Raw genomic sequence first — 19,355 nt, forward strand, 5'->3', positions numbered from 1 at the left:
AGATATAGATATAGATATAGATATAGAGATAGATATAGATAGATATAGATAGATATATAGGTATAGATATAGGTATAGGTATAGAGGAGATATATGCCACAATATTATATACATTTTTATATATCATATTATTCTATGTATTTGATGTATAAAATGTAATTGAGTATCTCAAGTTGGGAAGGAGCCATAAAATAACCCAGTCCAGCCCCCTGCTCATAAATAGATCTATTTATCTCATGATAAAAAGCTTCAGGACAAGGTGGGGCTGAGATCAGCCCCATCCCTGGCAGAGACAGCACACCTGGAGATGGGAAAGCCTTTCTGCTCCCCCCAAAATTCCCATTTTTCCCCCACCCTGCAAAGAGCTTTCTGACCTTTCACACTGCAAATGGCTTCACCCAAACGGCAGGGAAAGAAATTCAACAACAACAAAAAAACCCCCACGACCTTCCGTTCACACCAGCCACCTGGTTTTAATCCCACATTTCCCTCCTGGGCTTGAAAGATCTTGACAAAATCAAGGGAAAAAGGAGGAAAATCAAAAAAAAAAACCAAACCCCACACACAATAATTAGCAAATGCCTCGGAAGGATCTGTGTACAGAAGGGAAAACAAGAGCTTGGGCTTCTTTGCATTTAGTAAATATTAAAATTAATGAGAGACTTTCAGGACCCTGTTGTTAGAAATTCAGAAGGATTAAACAACAACAACCACCAAAACAACAAAAAAAAAGAGCCCTGGACACAAATCTCTGCAATTATTCGAACTGCTTTCAATTTTTCAGCCAATTATGGAATTCATGGAAAGTACCAAGATCCCATTTTAATTTGCTCAATATTCCCATTAACAATAAAAAGTCTAATTAAGGTATCTGCACACACAAAAAAAAGCCCTTAGCAGTAATTTCAGAGAATAATAGAGGAGAATGATGAGATATTTCTTGTGAAATGCACGTTGCAAATTAATTGATATCTTAATTAGACTTTAGTGCTAAGATTGTTAAGGTAGATTGATTCAGGGCTGAAACACCTTCTTTTTTAAAAGATAAGAGCAAGCAGGAAAAGGAATACATTGATTTTCCAAACCCTTTGGGTTTTTTTGGAAGCCAACCAGGGATAGGGCAGGATATTTTGGGATTGATGCCCTGCTGTGAAGACAAGGGCTCGTCTGTCCGTGGCAGCAGGAATTCAACCCAAACCTGTTTCCCTGTTTGATTTCCCTGGCCTGGAAACCTTTTTTCTCACCAAAAACTGGACCAAACATTCGGCACCGACGAGATTTCCCCCCAAAATCACTCGGTTTTGAGCCAAAAAAGAACCAAGAGCAGTAAGAGAGGTTTGAACCAACTGGTTGGTTCTATGGAGAAACTGGTGGAGACGAGTTTCAAGGGAGGGGTTTTTTTTCAGCAATTCCTTAGGAAAAAGGGGGGAAAAACCACAACCCAGCAGTATTTTTGGACCAGCTTGGCTCTATAGAGCCTGAGGAAGCTCTTCCCTACCTACACCAGCTACATTTCTCCCACAAACCCTCATCCTTAGGGATTTCACTGCACGGCGCAGCCCCTGGGAACGCTGCCCTGTGGGGCAGGAATTCCTGCTACATCCCCCCTGCTTGGGAAGACCCTGAGCTGCCAGGCCCTGCCACAGGGAACCCCCGAGGGACTCACAGGGATTTCAGTGACCAGCCAGTGCCTCCAGAAACGTTTCCTGGGATTGGCTCTGTTGGGAACATCGGGATCCACCAGCACCAGCACGTACTTCTTGCTCTGCAAGAGAGGAGGGGAGAGCGCTGTGGGCACGGAGGGTGGGACAGGGGGGTTGGATCTTTGGTGTGGGAGCCAAGAAACACCCTGCCAGGAGTCTGGCCAGCCCCAAAATATACTTCCCTTTCCCCAGGCACACAGATTCTGACGGTGACACTCCTGCAACATGCACAGGGGAGGCGAGCAGGGCGACGCGAGGACCGGTCGCTCCTCGGGGTCTGATTTTTTTCACCAGGAGAGGAAGAAGGAGGGTTTGCTGCTTTTTCCAACCCAAAGGCACCAACCTGAGTGCCCTTCCTCCCTCTCGCCACATCCTGCAGCAGCCACGGTGCAGGGCACCTTCTCCAGAAGGTTTCCATCCCTGGGAGAGGGAGATTTGGGGGGCTTGAAATCCAGTTCCAGCCCTGGGTTGATGGCTGAGGAGCTTTGCCCAACGAATCCCAACCTAACCCCAAGGTGCTGCAAGAAGGCAGCACCCGAAGGGCTGGGCAACCTCTCCTCGATGGTGGCAACCAGGGAAAGGGAGCAGGGATTCATGGATGACCAGCTCAGCCCCCCCAGCATCCCCACCAAGGCCCCCCAGCACCCAAGGGTGCGAGACAGGGTGGATATTTCGGTCTCCGCGAGGATGGAGCTGGGATTGAAGTGACCTCTGGAGGCTGTGGATAGAAAACCCGAGGATCTCAGGGGATTTGGCAGGACCTCAGGCCCCAGCTTACCCTGCACGCACCCCGATTAAGGGATCTCTATCCTAATAAGACCTCCAGGTGCATCTGTCAGCTCGCCAGAGGTGCCACTCACCGCTCCAACCTGCCCCGGGGTTTCGTAAACGACCCAGGGATTTAGCCAAGCCATTCCCACCAAAATTAGCTGGAGCTCTGGGGCTAAATCCCTCCCAGTCCCTTGTGAAACCAGGCAGGGATTTTCACAGCGAGATCAGTGGGGCTGGAATAACCTTTTAGTTTTATTTCTCAACTCCTGGTTGGGTTAAATGGGGTAAGAGAGTCCCCGGGGGTGTTGCCAAGCCCAGAGATCCCCTGTAGCCCCTTCCCTTTGCAACCCACTGGAGCAATGCAACTGGTTTCGCCAGAAGAATGGGGATTTCAACCCATTTAGCAACCAGCTTGCAGCAGTTGCAGAGAAAATCCCAAGCTTATGGAACAGCCCTGCCTGGGAGCACGGCTGCTGCTGCCCTGGCGCATTAATCCCAGGGGTTTGCATCCCAGGAGTTAGGTGAAGGACACAGATGTGGGGATGGCATCACAGAATCACAGGGTGGTTGGGGTTGGAAGGGAGCTCTGGAGATCAGCCAGTCCAACCATCTAGTAGAGCAGGATCCCCTAGAGCAGATCCCACAGGAACACAGCCAGGAGGGGCTGGAATGTCTCCAGGGATGGAGACTCCACAACCTCCCTGGGCAGCCTGTCCCAGGGCTCTGTCACCCTCAGAGTCAAGAAGGATTTTCTCACATTCAGGTCAAAGCTCCTGTGCTCCAATTTGTGCCCATGGCCCCTTGTCCTGTCCCTGGACACCCCTGAGCAGAGTCTGGTCCCCCCTCCTGCCACCCCCTGGAGATACTGATCAGCACTGAGGAGATCCCCCCTCAGGCTCCTTTTCTCTCAGCTAAACAGCCCCGAGAAAAGGGGCTGGGGATGATGCCACCACATGAGGCTGAAGATCAGGACCTGGGAGCAGAGCTGCCACCTCCTTCCCATCCCCACTGGCAGCTGCAACCAGCCCTGAACCTCCCAGGGGTTGGGAAACCCAAAAAAAAAATCAGCACCATCCCTTTGCCTGAAATCAAGCAGGAGGAGGGGAGGAAGAAAGAAGCCCAACAACCCCCCCCAGGGATAAAAAAACAACCAACAAAACACACCCTCCACTGGAAGTGTGAAGGAATTTGAGCTCTAACTTTGGGGAGGGTGCAGGAGCTGAGCTCCACGTCTCTGACTCTCTCTCATCTCAGAGCAGGGAGCCCAGCTGGTGGGAACAGAACGTGTAGTCATGGGACTGTCATCATGTGCTGTCCAGGTTAACATGTAGCATTTCTATTACTATTAACAGACTTTCTGCTCCTCACTCCATCTGTTCTTGGAAATAATTGCAGTTGTACAGACCATGCCTTCGCTGCAGGCAGGCTCTGGGGAGAGGATAGTGCTTTTGTGAAATGAGAAATAATAATAAAGAGGAGAGGAGGGGAGGGGGGGGGGGGGGAAAGGTGTTAAAAAATAACAGCAAACAGCAGAAGAGAGTGCAAGTGGAGTTAACAGCAGGCTTGTCATTCGGTGCAGATTGTGGCTTAGAAAGGTGGTGGGACACAGGGTTGGGGGCTGGCAAGGCCAGAAAAACCCACCCACCACCCCCCCCCCCCACCCCACACACCAAGGGATGGGGTTGGGGTCAGTGGCCCTGAGCTGGGACTGAGGGATTTTCCTCTGGATGGAGGGATTTTCCTCTCTTGTTACCTGCTGGTCACCCTAAGAGCCACAATCCCTCACCTGCCACCTAAAGATAGCAAAGCCCTCCACGACCTGAGGTCACCTGGTGCTTAGGGGCCACCAGCAGCTGGGGGCTGCTCCCAGACCCCTCCAGAGATCACCCCCCCAAATCTGAAGACCCCCAAAGCGGGGTAAGGTGGGTTCTTGGGTTTATTTACCCCCCCCCCCAACTGGTTCTGCTTGCAAGGAGCAGCCCAAGCTGTGGGGATTTTTAGGGGTGGGTTTTTTTTCATGCTGAAAATCCCTCCTTGACACAGACTAACAGCATTAGCTGCTGTCAGGGCTCCAGATGGAAGGAACCAGCCCAGAGTGACACGGGAGCCACTCGGCTTCACAAGCACCAACCACCCCGGGGGGGGGGGATCTCTGGAGAAGGCAGAAATCGGGTTTAGATCAGAAAATTCCTCAGTGCAACAAGAAGAAGAAGGGGAGAGGGGAAGAAAAAGCCTTTTTGGGGGTTCCCGCAGCTGAACTCTCGGGGTAACCAAGCACCCCCAACTCCTTGTCACCCTCTTTCTGCTCCCAGGGGGGAACACGTGGGGACACGGGGTGTCCCACAAGCAACGTGACCGTGGGGAGACTGCTGGGCTTGTGTGAGGAACACCCTGCCATGGGACACCCTGCCAAGGGACACCCTGGCAAGGGACACCCTGGCAAGAATCACCCAGCCAAGGGTCACCCTGCCAAGGGACTCGCTGCCAAGAGTCACCTTCCCAAGGGACACCCTTCCAAGGGAAACCCTTCCGAGGGGACACCCTGCCAAGGGACATCCCTCCCTGCTCCCCAGCCCTTCTTCTCCTCCCAGGGGCTGCTTTGCAATCAGCATCTTAACCACTGCAAGGAGGGCTCAGGGCTGCAGCTGCAGCCACGTCCCCAGGTGGGGGACACCCAAAGCAGAGCCAGGGCTGGTGGCAGGTGACACCTGCAGGTCCTGTTTTCCCTTCGGATGGTTTCTAGAGGGAAGCAGCAAGGAGATATCCAGTTATTACTGCAGGAAGCTGCTCTGATTAGCCACAGGTTTAGGAAACTTGCTCCCAGCAGGCAGGGACTTTCCAAGAGGCAGGAGAAGGGTTTGTGAGCTGAGGATGCACAGGCAGCTCGAGCTGGGGCTGCACAGGAATTAAAGACTTATCCAAATGAAAGCAAGGAGGGTGTTAAGCGACACACATGTAGAGAGAGCTGTTTCCTTGGAAACCAGAGCACATGGAAGTGGCACACATGCAGCACCCCAGCATTTTCAGCAGCTCCAGGGTGGATTTGGGGCTCTGACCCACCAGGGGTGTCTGCAAAGCCCCGTCCTGCTGGGAACGGACGGCAGGGAAAATGTTCCCTTCCCTTCGGGAGGGAGTGGATGGTGCCCAGCTCTCCTGGCCCAGCTGGCCTTGGGAATTCAATCCCAAAGCTCAGGAACAAAGCCCAGGTGATGGGCAGAGCCCCAGTCAGGCTCCCAGCCCAGCTCCTGCTTCCCAGCACAGGGTACGAAGGGGTTGGGTTGATTCGGAAAAGTCCATTTGGATCCTGTCCGGCTCATCCTTCCCTCTGAGCTGCTCCTCATTCCCTGAGCAAAGGCTGTTAGTAGCATCCAACCCCTTGGCCTGCCAGGAAATAGGAGAGACTTCCAGGTGACCTCTTGCCACCCGTGCCCCTTTACAGCTGGGAACAGGGTCACCACAGCAGGGAGCTGCAGCAGAACAGACCACGGCGCTGACGGATTCAGGTGGGACCTGAGCCAAGCTCCAGCTTGGCATTGCCATGGCCAGTGTGACATCCCTGCCAAGGATCCCAGGGTGACCAGGGGCACGGGATGACCAATCCTGACCAGTCCCTCTGGTGCAGAGGGGGGATGCAGGGACGCAGAGACGGGATGCAGGGATGCATCCCAAGAACCCCACACCTTGCCCCCCCGGCGCGATGGCCGGGGCAGAGCCGGGTTTATACAACCCAGAAAATCAAAATACACCCTGAGTGACCTGGCACGAGCTTCTGGGTGGGCAGGGAGGTGGGCAGGGTGCCCAGCAGCCTGGGAAACATCCCCTTGGCTCCCTGGATGGTGGCTGGAGGGCTCCAGGTTGTGTCCTACAGGAGCAGCTCCTCCTGGCGAGGTGGAAGCGCCGCGAGCACCAGCTGAGAGCCGAGACTCAATCTGGGCTCTTCTCTTGGCTCATCCCCAGTCCTAAAAAGTTTCTATAACGGGCGCAGAGTTAGCAATTCTGCTGCTGATGCTTTGCCAAAAAAGAAATTCTAGCTCCTTCTTCAGTGGCTGACAGCACAGGGGGGAGACAGGCAATAAAAAAACCAACAACCCACCACGTCGTGTTTGCAATCGCAGCCGAGTCGGTTGTTGTGGGTTTGGGGAAGAGCTGAGGAGCAGCAGAAGGTTTCACCACCTTCTTTTAAACCTGCACCTCATCACTTCCCTGCTCCTTTTCCCCGGGCAGAAACAGGTCAGCAATTTTAACCCTACTCTGCAGGATTCGCCCAAGGGGACACACGGCATCATCCCACCTCCACCCCCCAAAGCCTCAGAAAAGAGCTTCATTGACTTTCCAACTCTCTGCTGCTCTTCCCAGCTCTTCCCTCTCCCCAGCTCTTCCCTCTCCCCAGCTCTTCCCTTCTCCCCAGAGGCTCTCTGGCCAAATATTTATGCAGCCTGATCTTCTAATAAGGATTGATTAATCCAGGGTCGTTAGAGCGAGCGCGTTAAAGGTCTGTTCTCAGCTAAAGGTCTCGAGATGCTTCAAGAAATGGTTTGTTTGCAATGAAGTAGCAAATAAATGTGGTTTAGTGGTGGGCTTGGCAGTGCCAGGTGAGTAGTTGGATTGGATGGTCTTAAAGGTGCTTTCCAACAACAAAAATAAATCAAGTCTATGATTCTGCAAAAGGAGAACGGTTGGGTTGCAGAACACACCAGGTCCTCACCATAAAACTGTGTGACACCAAGTGGGAGACATGCTCTGGGATGCTGGGAATCCAGGTTTTGCAAAGAGGAGCTGCAAACTCGGGGTGGCTCTCAGCTGGGTTCCCCCCCAAAACCATCACCATCGTCATCAGGACCTCTGAGCTGGCTGCCAGACACCAAACACCAGGGCAATGGGACAGCCCAACACTGCCCACCTTCCAGCCAGGAGAGAAACCCATCCAAAACCCACCAGGCCAAGTGGAATTCACACCTCAAGAACTCCCCAGTCCAGCTTTTGCTTCATCCCACCCCCTTTTCCCACCACCTTCCTTCTGGCCTTTGGGGGTGACAGAGCTCGGGGGGTGAGCAAACAAGCCTTGCACACTTGTCCCCAAGCTGGGGACATCAGGGCAGGGATGAAGTGGAGGGACAGAGACACATTTTCTGAGCAGTGGAGGTGGAGGAGGAGGAGGAGGAGGGGGAGGCAGCATCGAGCAGCCTCGGTGGCAGAGCTCAGCCTTCCAGCCCAATTATTATCACACAGGGGGACACATGGACTGGGGACATTTGACATTTGCTACCAAATATTGTGATGGAAAATGGCACCTCTGTCAGGAATTATTTTCCCAATCTTGGCTTTTGGGTGGGTTTGTTGTTTTTTTTGGGGGGGGGGGTTGGTGGGGTTTTTTTTTTGTGTGTGTGTGTTTTGTTTTGTTTTCAGGGTGACATTTGCAAATGAGCAAAGGGAAGGGTCAGTCTTTCCCCCCCCCCCCCCCCCAAACCAAGGGGGCCTGGTGGGTGAAGCAAACAACCTGCTGGGGATGGGGATCAAAAGCACCCCCAAAAAGTCCAAGCTTTGCTCTGGGCCACGCACAGAAGCACCTGCTGGACCCTCAAGGGGCTTCTCCTCCCTTTGCTCCCACCTTCCCAAGGGAAGAAGCTGCCCCTACCAAACCCCACCCCTTGCAAAGCAGGGGTTACAGGCTCTGGGAAGTGCTGAACTCAGCCCTACCCGCCACCTCGGGAAAGCTGGAACGACTTTAAATGCCTAAACGTCCTACAACAAACCCTGCAACAATTCAGCTCCTAACTCCTCTCCTGCTTTCCCCTCCCTCCTCTCCCTCCCTCCCATTTTGATGGTTTCCAGAGCTGTTTCACGCCTCATTACCTGCACACTGTGAGTGATGTCTGTCGGTCCTAGAGCTGTAAATACCTTAAATCATGGTTCATTAAGAATATCTATGGTGCTATTAAAGAGCTATAATAGACAACGAGTTAACAGATGATTAAATATGAACTCCATTTGTGTCAGTCACCGGCGTGCAGGAAGAGGCTGGAAGTTTTTTCAACTCGCTCTCATTATCTGGGGAAGTGGGGCTTGTGGGGGGGGGAGGGGGGGCAGGGGTGGAGGGGGAGGGTGGGATGCTCCTTTGGGATGGAGGGATGGGGTGGAGGGATGCTCAGCCAGGGATGGAAGGATGCTCCTTAGGGATGCTCACACCAGGGTGGAGGGATGCTTGTATGGGATGCAGGGATGCTGGGATGGGATGCAGGAATGCTGGGATGGGATGTAGGGATGCTCACAGAGGGATGCAGGGATGGAAGGATGCTCAGCCAGGGATGGAGAGATTATTACAGAGGGATGGAGGGATGCTCCTCAGGGATGCTCACACCAGGGTGGAGGGATGCTTGTATGGGATGCAGGGATGCTGGGATGGGATGCAGGGATGCTTGTATGGGATGCAGAGATGCTGGGATGGGATGCAGGGATGCTGGGATGGGATGTAGGGATGCTCACAGAGGGATGCTCCTTTGGGATGCAGGGATGGGATGTAGGGATGCTCACAGAGGGATGGAGGGATGCTCAGCCAGGGATGGAGAGATGATCACATGAGGGATGGAGGGATGATCACAGAGGGATGGAAGGATGATCACATGAGGGATGGAGGGATGAGGGATGGAGGGATGATCACATGAGGGATGGAGGGATGCTCCTCAGGGATGCTCACACCAGGGTGGAGGGATGCTTGTATGGGATGCAGGGATGCTGGGATGGGATGCAGGGATGCTCAGAGAGGGATGCTCCTTTGGGATGCAGGGATGGGATGTAGGGATGCTCACAGAGGGATGCAGGGATGGAGGGATGCTCAGCCAGGGATGGAGGGATGCTCCTCAGGGATGCTCACACCAGGATGGAGGGATGCTTATATGGGATGCAGGGATGCTGGGATGGGATGTAGGGATCCTAACAGAGGGATGGAGGGATGGTCATATGGGCTGCAAGGATGCTCAGCCAGGGATGCAGGGATGGTCACAGAAGGATGCAGGGATTATTGCACAAGGATGGAAGGATGCTCACAGAGGGATGGAGTGATGCTCCTATGGGATGCAGGGATCCTTGCACAAGGATGGAAGGATGCTCACACAGGGATGCAGGGATACTCATATGGGACAGAGGGATGTTCAGACGGGGACGGAGGGACGGTCCCACAAGGATGGAGGGATTCTCACCTAAGGATGCAAGGATGCTTACATAGGGATTCAGGGATGATTACCTAGGGATTCAGGGATACTCCTGCCCCAGGAACACCCGGGAGGAACAGCTCCTCCACTCTGCAACTCGGATCTACCCATCCCAGCAGCACTTTGCTTGGCAGTTCCCACCCGCACAGGCAACACGTGCACCACACCTCGAGCTTTTGCAGCCACAGACTACAAAGTGAATAAAATCAAGGAGGAAGAGGACAATGAGGGGCTGCTTTGCATGGGATGGGACGGGGAGACGGGTGGGTACCCAGGAGGAAGGGCTGGAGCTGCTGGGGTGGACTGGGCTGCAAAGCGGGCTGAGCGTTGCTGTGGTTCTGCTCAAATAACAGCTCAGCACAAGTGAATTGCCAAGGCACAAATTAAATACTAATTAATATTATTAAAATCCCACGAGTATATGAAGTAATGAGTGTTTCCTTATTTTCTGGATCAGATTTTCCTCCACAGGTAGAAAGAACCATCTCCCCAGCAGCTCCAGCAAAAGGGGATGATCCCACCACCACAGGCCGAGCTTGGGGCTGGGGCTGAGCCCCAAATGCCCCTTGGGCACTTGTGTCCCACCACCGAGCTGGCCACGGAGAAGAGGGGGGAAGAGGCAGGAAGACAATTAGCCCTCATTAGCAAATTGGCCCTTGTCAGAGGGGAAACCTTCGGGCAACGGCGGCAGCAGCCGGTGAAGAGGCTCTGCCTCACCCTTTGGGATGATGCTCATCCCGATGGAGAAGATGCTGCCGAGAGGGTACAGCACCCCCTCCCTGGCCACCACATCCTTCCTCCCACCCTTGAGCCAAATCACCAGCTTGATTCCTTACAGGAATCCCAGCAGGACCAGCTCCTACCCCAGCCCACGCCCGGCGCTCCGCCACCTCCTTCATTTCTCGTTCCTCAACACTCCTCGAGCCCTGGCTGCTCTTCAGGGACCCTCGGCCGCCCCCGAGGTTGGGGGTCGGGGTGAGGGGGGTGCTGGTTGATGACAGCAGGGCTGGCAGAGGGGCTGGGGGGGGGGACAGTGACACTCAGCTCCCCCGGGAAGGCGCTGGCGGGGCCGGTAATTGAATCCCGACGCTTTGCAATGAGCCGGAGCCGGCGCTGAGATGAAGTGAACTGGAAATGCCATTTCCTTCTTGTTCAAACACTTAAGGGCCCCACGCTCCCGATCAGCTGCTGCTTGGCCCCTCTGCTCCTTTGCCCCGACCTTCCCTCCCTCCCCGGCGGCGGGGTCAGGCTGGGACAGCCCCCGAGGTCACCGGAGGAAATTAATCCCGGTGTCCCGAGGGGGATCTCAGCAGCGGTTTGGTGAGGGCTGGGAGGGGAGGAGAGCTCTCCTCCTGGTTTGGGGCAAAATTAAAAGCCTTTCAGGAGTGGCAGGAGCTTCTCTGTCCACCTCCATCCCCGGGGGGGTGAAGCTCCAGCTCACCCAACTCCCTCCTGCCACCATTTACTCCCAGCACCCTGAATTTTTCTGCTCCCTAGAGCATCCTAAAAGTGGATTTGGGTGTTGGTTGTTTTTTTTTTTTTCTCCACCCTCGATGCACCATCACCCCCTGGTGATCCACACCCAGGCACTGCCTTGGCAAAAACCTCCCTGCTCCACAAACCTTGCCAGGAACAGGAGGGAAAAGATGCTCAGCTCAGAACTCCCCTCCCTAGTCAAATATTTAATAATAAACTAAGAAGGGAAGCCAACTGTCTCCCTTGGATGTGGTTTTCATTTGGAAGTTAATAGGATTTGTATTCCTATCCAACATCTCACTCTCTTTCCAAACCCCCCCCCCCCCTCCTTAATGTATGTCCTGTTTTAATAGATCCATCTTGTCACACTAAATAAACCACAAACCACATGGATGTAGCCCAACCAACAGGGATGTCCACCCTTGTCACACTCCATTTGTCTCCAGCCACCCCCTCCCAAGGCTCCTGCCCCTCATCCCTCTGCTAATCACCACCACCCAAAAAAACCCTCCCACTAATCCTTGAAGTGAGGACACGGGCCCCGTGAACGTCTTCGTTCCCACCACCCTGCTCTGAAATCCATCACCAAGACATGAAAAAAAAATAAAATAAATAAAGGAAGCTGAAAAGGAGGTTGGGGAAAAGGGAAAGTGCATCATTAATGCAGCCAGGGCTGGATCTCGGAGCACAGCAATTACCCACTGGTGAAACACTGCAAGCTGTGAAGAGCTTTCATTACCAGGGGTGCTCCAGGTCACTCACCTCTGCCCAACCTTCCTCTAAAACAAGCATTTTCTGCACCACGGATCCCAGCTTCATTTAAATCCCTAATTGCTTTGATTTCGGCACATAGGGAGGCAGGGGGAACTTCATGACTAAGAAATCTATTAGTCAATAAGTTGGCTACTTTTTACATCTGTTTTTTTCACCTGGACCTTTAGTCATTTTGCCCTCAATCGCTTCCCAAGCTGGGAGATGGATGGAGATGTTGATTTCCATGATGGGTGTGATCTGCCCCAGCTCCCCTGCTCTGCAATTATGGGCCCAGGTCACCCGGGGGGGAAGCGAATCAAGGAGTTGAGATGCTGCTTCTGCCTGGAAGACACAATTCCCAGCCCCCCCACAAGCCTACAACCAATATTTGATGGGTTTGCCTTGTTGCCCAGGTGCTGGGATACTGGGAGGCACGGGACCACTAGTGAGAGGAGAAGGGAGAATGGATGAAAACTGGGAGAGGGAGATGGAGGCTGGAGATGAGGAGGAAATTCTTGGCTGTGAGGGTGGTGAGAGCCTGGCCCAGGCTGCCCAGGGAAGCTGTGGCTGCCCCATCCCTGGCAGTGTTGAAGGGCAGGTTGGATGGGGCTTGGAGCAGCCTGGGCTGGTGGGAGGTGTCCCTGCCCATGCAGGAGGTTGGATCTGGATGATCTTTCAGGTCCCTCCAACCCAAATCATTCCATGACTTTGTCATTATATTACTAAACAGTTGCTACATTACCTCACACAAGCAGCTATTTTTGGATCTAGATGATCTTTCAGGTCCCTCCAACCTGAACTAGCCTGGGATTCTACAATTTTCCTCCCCTCTGCATCCCCTCAAGACCAAACAGCCCTTTGGGGAAAGGAGAAAAAATGCCTTTTATGCTTTTCTAACACCACCCAGAAACCGGGCGACTCGACTCGGAATCAAGTAGAAAACTCCCTGGTTTAAGAGCTGCGGTTCCCACCTCTGGAGAAAACCCCGGGTGAATCGAGGGTCGTGGGGTTATCAGCTCCTCCCCGGGTGCTGGAGGAAAGAAGAGACAATAGTCTATTGTCCTCCCCAAGGGTTCCTACCCATCCCTGGATCCAAGTGCCTTCCAGGAGTGCATTAAACGCTGCGATTAAACACCCGTCACGTGCGGCTCCGTCTCTTTTCCCGTCTCTCCCGGGGGAAGGAGCTGCACGTGCAGGGAAAGGGGGTTTGTTTTGGTGCTTTTATCTCCCCCCTTTTTTTTTTTTTCCCTTCGGAAATGCAGCTCCCTGACTGGAGCAGGGCTCCCCAAGGTCAAACCCCAAGTTATTTGGGGGGACAGACTGAGGAAAAGAGCCGGTCGTGACGCCGAGGGGCTGGAGGAGCCTGGAGTGAGGGCACTAAGGATGTTCCCAGGGCTGGATTCCCACAGCAGGAGCTTGTACCCCCCCCCAAAAAAAAATATAAGTTGAATCCTACCCTAAACAATGCTCATTTCCTGCGTTACCCTCCACACATTTCCATTTGGGCCCTGGCAGGAGCTGAACCTGCTTTAAGCAACCCCAAACCGTGGCCCAGTCCCAAAACCAACCCCAAATCCCACCCCCCGTGGTGCAGCCACAGAGGTGCTGCCTCTGTTCCCTGTCCTGCCAGCACCTGGAGCAAACCCTCAGCCACCAAAAACCCGCTGGGATTCAACCCCAAGCAGTGCTGCTGGAATGCTGTTGGGAAGCAATGCTTCCAGCCTCTGGGAAATTTGCAAGGAGGGAACAAAAGCAACACCCTGGTCAGCCCCACTTTTGGGGTGGGGGTAGAGCCCTGTTCTGCTTCTTAGAGGGATACTTGGCATCTTGTTGCACCCCAGCAACGGGATGGTGGAAGGATGGGAGACTGGGATGCTGCTCCAGCAGCTGGGAACCTCTTTGAATTGATTTCTCATGGTGTCTTGCCTCCTCCTTTTCATTGCCAGACAAACATTTGCTGTTGCAAGGATCGTGCAAAGATGATCAAGCTGCCAAGGGGGTGTCTTTGGGTCATATTTCCTCATTTCTTTTAGGGCAGGAGACAACTGTGCTTCCTGCACAGATGCCTGGGGATGTAAATGTCATCCCCAGGTGGGTTTTCTTTGTGGTGGGGTTCGGGTTGTGGTGGGTTTTTTTGGTTCAATATACTGAGAGCAGAAAGAAAAGTGCCTTCCAGCAGCTCATCCGGGGGTGAAATAATCCACTCAACATCCAGATTATCAGCTAAGGAGCATTTGCATTAGAATAGGCAAGAAGAGCTCCCAGGATGGAGCAAGATCCCTACACAAGTGGCAACTGATCCTCCCCCTGAACACAAAACCCCCCCCTGGATGCAGCCTCTGACCCAGCTGGCAGGGAATATTCCTCAGAAAGGGGAAGCTGGGATGGGATTTCATCATCACTTGCTTCAATTTGGGGATCAGGGGGAAGGAAAAAGCAGAATTGGCCAGGGCAGCTCATCTTGAGCCACAGTGACAGATCCTTGGAGGATCCCCATGGGTTCAGGTGATCCCCATGGATTAAAAACCCCTTTGCTCAGAGAAGCTGTGGCTGCCCCATCCCTGGCAGTGTTGAAGGGCAGGTTGGATGGGGCTTGGAGCAGCCTGGGCTGGTGGGAGGTGTCCCTGCCCATGCAGGGGGTTGAGACTGGATGATCTTTCAGGTCTCTCCAACCCAAACCATCCCATGATGATGATCCTATGATGGATGAGGTTAATTAACTCAGATTAGGAAAGAACAGCAGATCACAGCACACACGGAATGATGAGGGGGGACACGGGTGGCATCAGGGCTGGAGTGTGGCCAAGCCAGCAGGGACCTGGGCTGGGTTTTACCTTCATTTATGGGAGGAAAGGAGCAGAGGTCATCCCTACCAGCACCTAGAAGGGTCCCATTGGGATCAACACTGGATCCCTCCCAGCTCTGGGTTGCAAATCAGCATTTCTCCAGGTTGGATGGGGCTTGGAGCAGCCTGGGCTGACGGGAGGTGTCCCTGCCTGTTCAGGTGGGTTGGATCTGGATGATCTTGAAAGTCCTTTCCCACCCAAACCACTCCATGATTCTATGCCCCCAGCTCAGCTTGAACCCACCAGCAAATCTCTGAGCAGCAGCTGCATCCCAGTTGAAAAGAAGTCAAAAAAAGAACTGGAGAGAGGGACAAATCCTGCACAGGGAGCAGCCTGGAATGGCTTTGGGAGCCTTGGGAGCCACCACAAACCCTGACTCTGCACCTTTCCCGTGGCAGCTGTCAAAATGAAGCTGTAACCCTGAGGAGGCTCCTCGGAGCCTCGTTAAAAATGTGCTGGTCCCCTTAGGCTACCAAGGGAGACATGGGCAAATTAATGAGGATGTGACAGAGTCCACGGGTGGGATCAGGTTCCTCTCCCCATCGGCTGCGCTCGGCACGAACCTGGAAAGTGAGGGGAAAGGAGGGGAAGGGGAGGGGGAGGGAGGGCCAGGGGTTGGGGGAGAGCATGTGCGCTCACCAAAAGAGCAATCCTGTACTTGTCATAATTAATCAGAGGCTTGTTAGACAAGCAGAGAGTTCTCTGCCTCACCAGTGAGGGGAGGGGATGAATCCCTCACCTCCTCGCCCCATGGACCCAGCAGCCCTGGGATGCTCTCCACACAGAGCAGGTTGGGAAGCTCAGCCTTCCAGCTCTCCTGGCTTGATTTCTCCCTTGCAAAAGCCAGGAATGGAATTCCTTTGTCATTCCTCCCTTTTTTTTCCCCTCCTTGCTCCCATCTGGAAAGCAACCTGCTTCCAGGGAGATGCTGGAGCCATCGGCTCCCAGGTGTGACAAGGAAAGGTTTGCACCCCTGCCTGAAACTACATGGAGCACCCATAGTCCCAAGAAATGGGAGTTTGGTACCTCCTGAAGACACGTGCAAAATCCAGCCTGGGAACACCCAGGAGTTAAATCCACTTCTGAAAACCCCATCCCCTATAGCACCCTACATACGTAGCACCCTAAAGCCCCTGCCTGGCAGGGAGGGGATGGTGGTTCATCCCTCTCCACCCACCCCAGCAGCTCCTGGGGGGAGCAGGAAGCTTGGGGAAGCACTGAGAGGGTCCCCTTGGAGGCCACCTCCTCCATCTCAAACCCTAAAAAGCCAAAATAAAGCTCCAAACAGTCCTGAACCAACCCCTCGAGCCCAAACAGCAGTGAGGTTTGGGAACCAGTCCAAGCTCTGCAGCTTAGGCCCATCTCCAAATATCTCCCAACAAGTTTATTTATGGAAAATAAAATCAGTCCAAGACTTTCACAGCTCAGGAATATTTAATGCTATTTGGTGAGAAAGTATTTCCAGGGAGGAGGGAAGCACAAGGCTCCCAGGCATCACACTGGGGACTGGGCTGGCACGGACCCACACCAGTCACCCCGGGAGCTTGGAACTGGTCTGACTGGATCGAATGCTTCCCTAATTTAGTTCATAGCACTCCTGCTTAATTCATGAGGTCTGGAGGCATCCAGCTGGGCTGCCTGCTCAGGTGAGCCGTGGGAAGAGCCAAGGGCTGAAGCCAAGGGGGAAGCATCACCCTTGGGTACCCACCGCAGCACCCGCCCACTGCCTGGGGACCTGACCACAGACCTCTCCCCTTTTCCACACACCAGGGATGGGAAAGGCAATTGGCATCCTTGGGAAGAGGAGGAAATTGTGGCAGAGTGAGGGATAAACCAGAGGATGCTCAGATGCAAACCCCCCACCCTCCCAATCCCACCCCGCTCGATGCCGCCGTTCTGCCCACAGAGGGTGGCAAACCCACTTTTTGGACCCAAAAGGGGGGGGAAAGGGACAAACCACCCGTCCCCAAAGAGGAGGAACACACAAAGCACAGCCTGCTGACCCCCCTGCTGCTGGGATCAGGCCACCGACAAGGAGCTGTCTGCCAGGGCAGCCCCAAAGTCAAGGGCAGGCCAGACACGGCGGTGATGGGAGTCACTTTAATAGACACCTGCCACCTGATGGGGACCATTAACGTGTCCCCCTGCTCCTGCTGGACACAAGATGAGCATCCTCAGCCCGGCTGTCACCTTGCCAAGAGAGATGGGGACACCAGCAGGGGGGGAGAGAGGCCAGGGCAAGGCCCTGGCTTTTTACAAACAGCTCTCACATCCCTGGAAGGCGTCTGGGAGTCATGCACAGGGTTGGAAATGTGGCTCCCATTATCACGATGAGTCACTGGTGACTCAGTGACATTTGTGGAATTAAAAAGCTGTCCCTGGCCCAGCCCTTTGCTGCCCCACAACTTCTTTTGCATGCTGTTCCCCCTCCTGACCCATCGCCCTGCCCGTGCAGCAGCTCAGGGACAGTCCCCTGGGATGGCAGGTGTTGCCTTCACAGCACAAATCATTCTGGTGGTTGGTTGGGTTGGTTTTCCTCTCCCCCCCCACCACGTGGGAAAACCTGGGGTCTGAGCCCACCTGGGTTGCAGAGCCCAGGTGATGTGTCCATCCAAGGAGGCAGGAGCAGCTCCAGGGATGGAAGGAGTTGGGGGGGAATTTCCTGGAGTGTCCCAGTCAAACACAAACCCCTTCAGATAAAGCAAAGCAACTTGTTGGGTGTTTCCAACTTGGAAGAAGCTTGGAGGGATGTTCAGAGGGTCCCAGATGCTCAGAGGGGCTGGGATGCTCACAGGAGGGAATGCTTGGGAGCAAGGATGCTGAGGAGCTGGGATGCTCAGAAGATCTGGGATGCTCAGGGGCCAGGATGCTCAGGAGGAGGGATGCTCAGGGACTGGGGTGCTCAGGGGCCAAGATGCTCACAGGAAGAGGTATTTAAGGTGTCTGGGATGCTCAGGGCCTGGGATGCTCAGGGAATGGGGTGCTCAGGGAATGGGGTGCTCAGGAGGAGGGATGCTCAGGGCCTGGGATGCTCAGGGTCTGGGATGCTCAGGGCCTGGGATGCTCAGGAGGAGGGATGCTCAGGGAATGGATGCTCAGGGGCCAAGATGCTCACAGGAAGAGGTATTTAAGGTGTCTAAGATGCTCAGGGCCTGGGATGCTCAGGGCCTGGGGTGCTCAGGAGGAGAGATGCTCAGGGACTGGGATGCTCAGGGAATGGGATGCTCAGGGAATGGGATGCTCAGGGAATGGGATGCTCAGGGCCTGGGATGCTCAGGGCCTGGGATGCTCAGGAGGAGGGATGCTCAGGGACTGGGATGCTCAGGGCCTGGGATGCTCAGGGACTGGGATGTTCAGGGACTGGGATGCTCAGGGACTGGGATGCTCAGGGAATGGGATGCTCAGGGAATGGGATGCTCAGGAGGAGGGATGCTCAGGGAATGGGATGCTCAGGGAATGGGATGCTCAGGGAATGGGATGCTCAGAGTCTGGGATGCTCAGGGCCTGGGATGCTCAGGGCCTGGGATGCTCAGGGCCTGGGATGCTCAGGAGGAGGGATGCTCAGGGAATGGGATGCTCAGGGAATGGGATGCTCAGGGACTGGGATGCTCAGGGAATGGGATGATCAGGGCCTGGGATGCTCAGGGAATGGGATGCTCAGGGAATGGGATGCTCAGGGTCTGGAATGCTCAGGAGGAGGGATGCTCAGGGCCTGGGATGCTCAGGGCCTGGGATGCTCAGGGTCTGGGATGCTCAGGGCCTGGGATGCTCAGGGCCTGGGATGCTCAGGGCCTGGGATGCTCAGGGCCTGGGATGCTCAGGGCCTGGGATGCTCAGGGAATGGGATGCTCAGGAGGAGGGATGCTCAGGAGGAGGGATGCTCAGGGACTGGGATGCTCAGGGCCTGGGATGCTCAGGGCCTGGGATGCTCAGGGAATGGGATGCTCAGGAGGAGGGATGCTCAGGAGGAGGGATGCTCAGGGAATGGGATGCTCAGGGTCTAGGATACTCAGGGCCTGGGATGTTGAGGGCCTGGGATGCTCAAAGACTGGGCAGGATGAGCCACATTCCCCAACATCCCAATCCCACCACCCAAACAAAGCTCCCGGGAAGCCCAGCGAGGCAGCATCCTGCAGCTCGGGGGGGGGGACCCGTTCCCCAGGACTGGGGGGTTTTGGGAATCCCACAGGATCCCAGCACACTGCCAGAGCCCTCCCTGCACACCCCCAGCAGCTGACTTGCCAGCCACACGGTGGCCAGAGAACGCCAGGACAGAGCAGGGCAGGAGCAGCCGCGTCCCTCCCTCCCACCCCCCCCCCCGACTCTTACTTTTCAACTATTATGTCTGAGAAACGACGCCTCTTATTTCGTCTTCTCGGATGATTGCATCGCTTGGTGATGAGGGCTGCCTGGCTGGGATACAACAGAGCTCTGGGCATCGCCAAAAGAACCGGGGGGGTGGGTGGGGGGGGGACCTCAAAAAGGAGGAGGAAGCAGCAGCAGCGACGCTGATTGACAGGGAAGGAAAAGGAGCGGCCGAATTTCCTTGGAGTGGTTTGAAATCCCGGGACGCCGGGGAGAACTGATGGCTCCTCTCC

The 19,355-nt window shown here is 54.5% G+C and overlaps 1 protein-coding gene across 1 annotated transcript in view; it reads right to left on the bottom strand.

Moving 5' to 3' along the window:
• Positions 1-862: 862 nt before the first annotated feature.
• The window catches only part of PEBP4 (phosphatidylethanolamine binding protein 4), a 49,309-nt gene continuing 30,816 nt past the window's right edge, over positions 863-19,355 (bottom strand). The window contains exons 4-5 of the mRNA XM_051640746.1: positions 1,667-1,765; positions 863-871 (exon numbers count right to left, since the gene is read on the bottom strand). Of these exons, the coding sequence (XP_051496706.1) occupies positions 863-871; positions 1,667-1,765 (108 nt within the window). The remainder of the gene's footprint in view (positions 872-1,666; positions 1,766-19,355) is intronic.

This window comes from Apus apus, chromosome 26, assembly GCF_020740795.1.
Source record: "Apus apus isolate bApuApu2 chromosome 26, bApuApu2.pri.cur, whole genome shotgun sequence".
In the NCBI taxonomy this organism is placed as follows: domain Eukaryota; kingdom Metazoa; phylum Chordata; class Aves; order Apodiformes; family Apodidae; genus Apus; species Apus apus.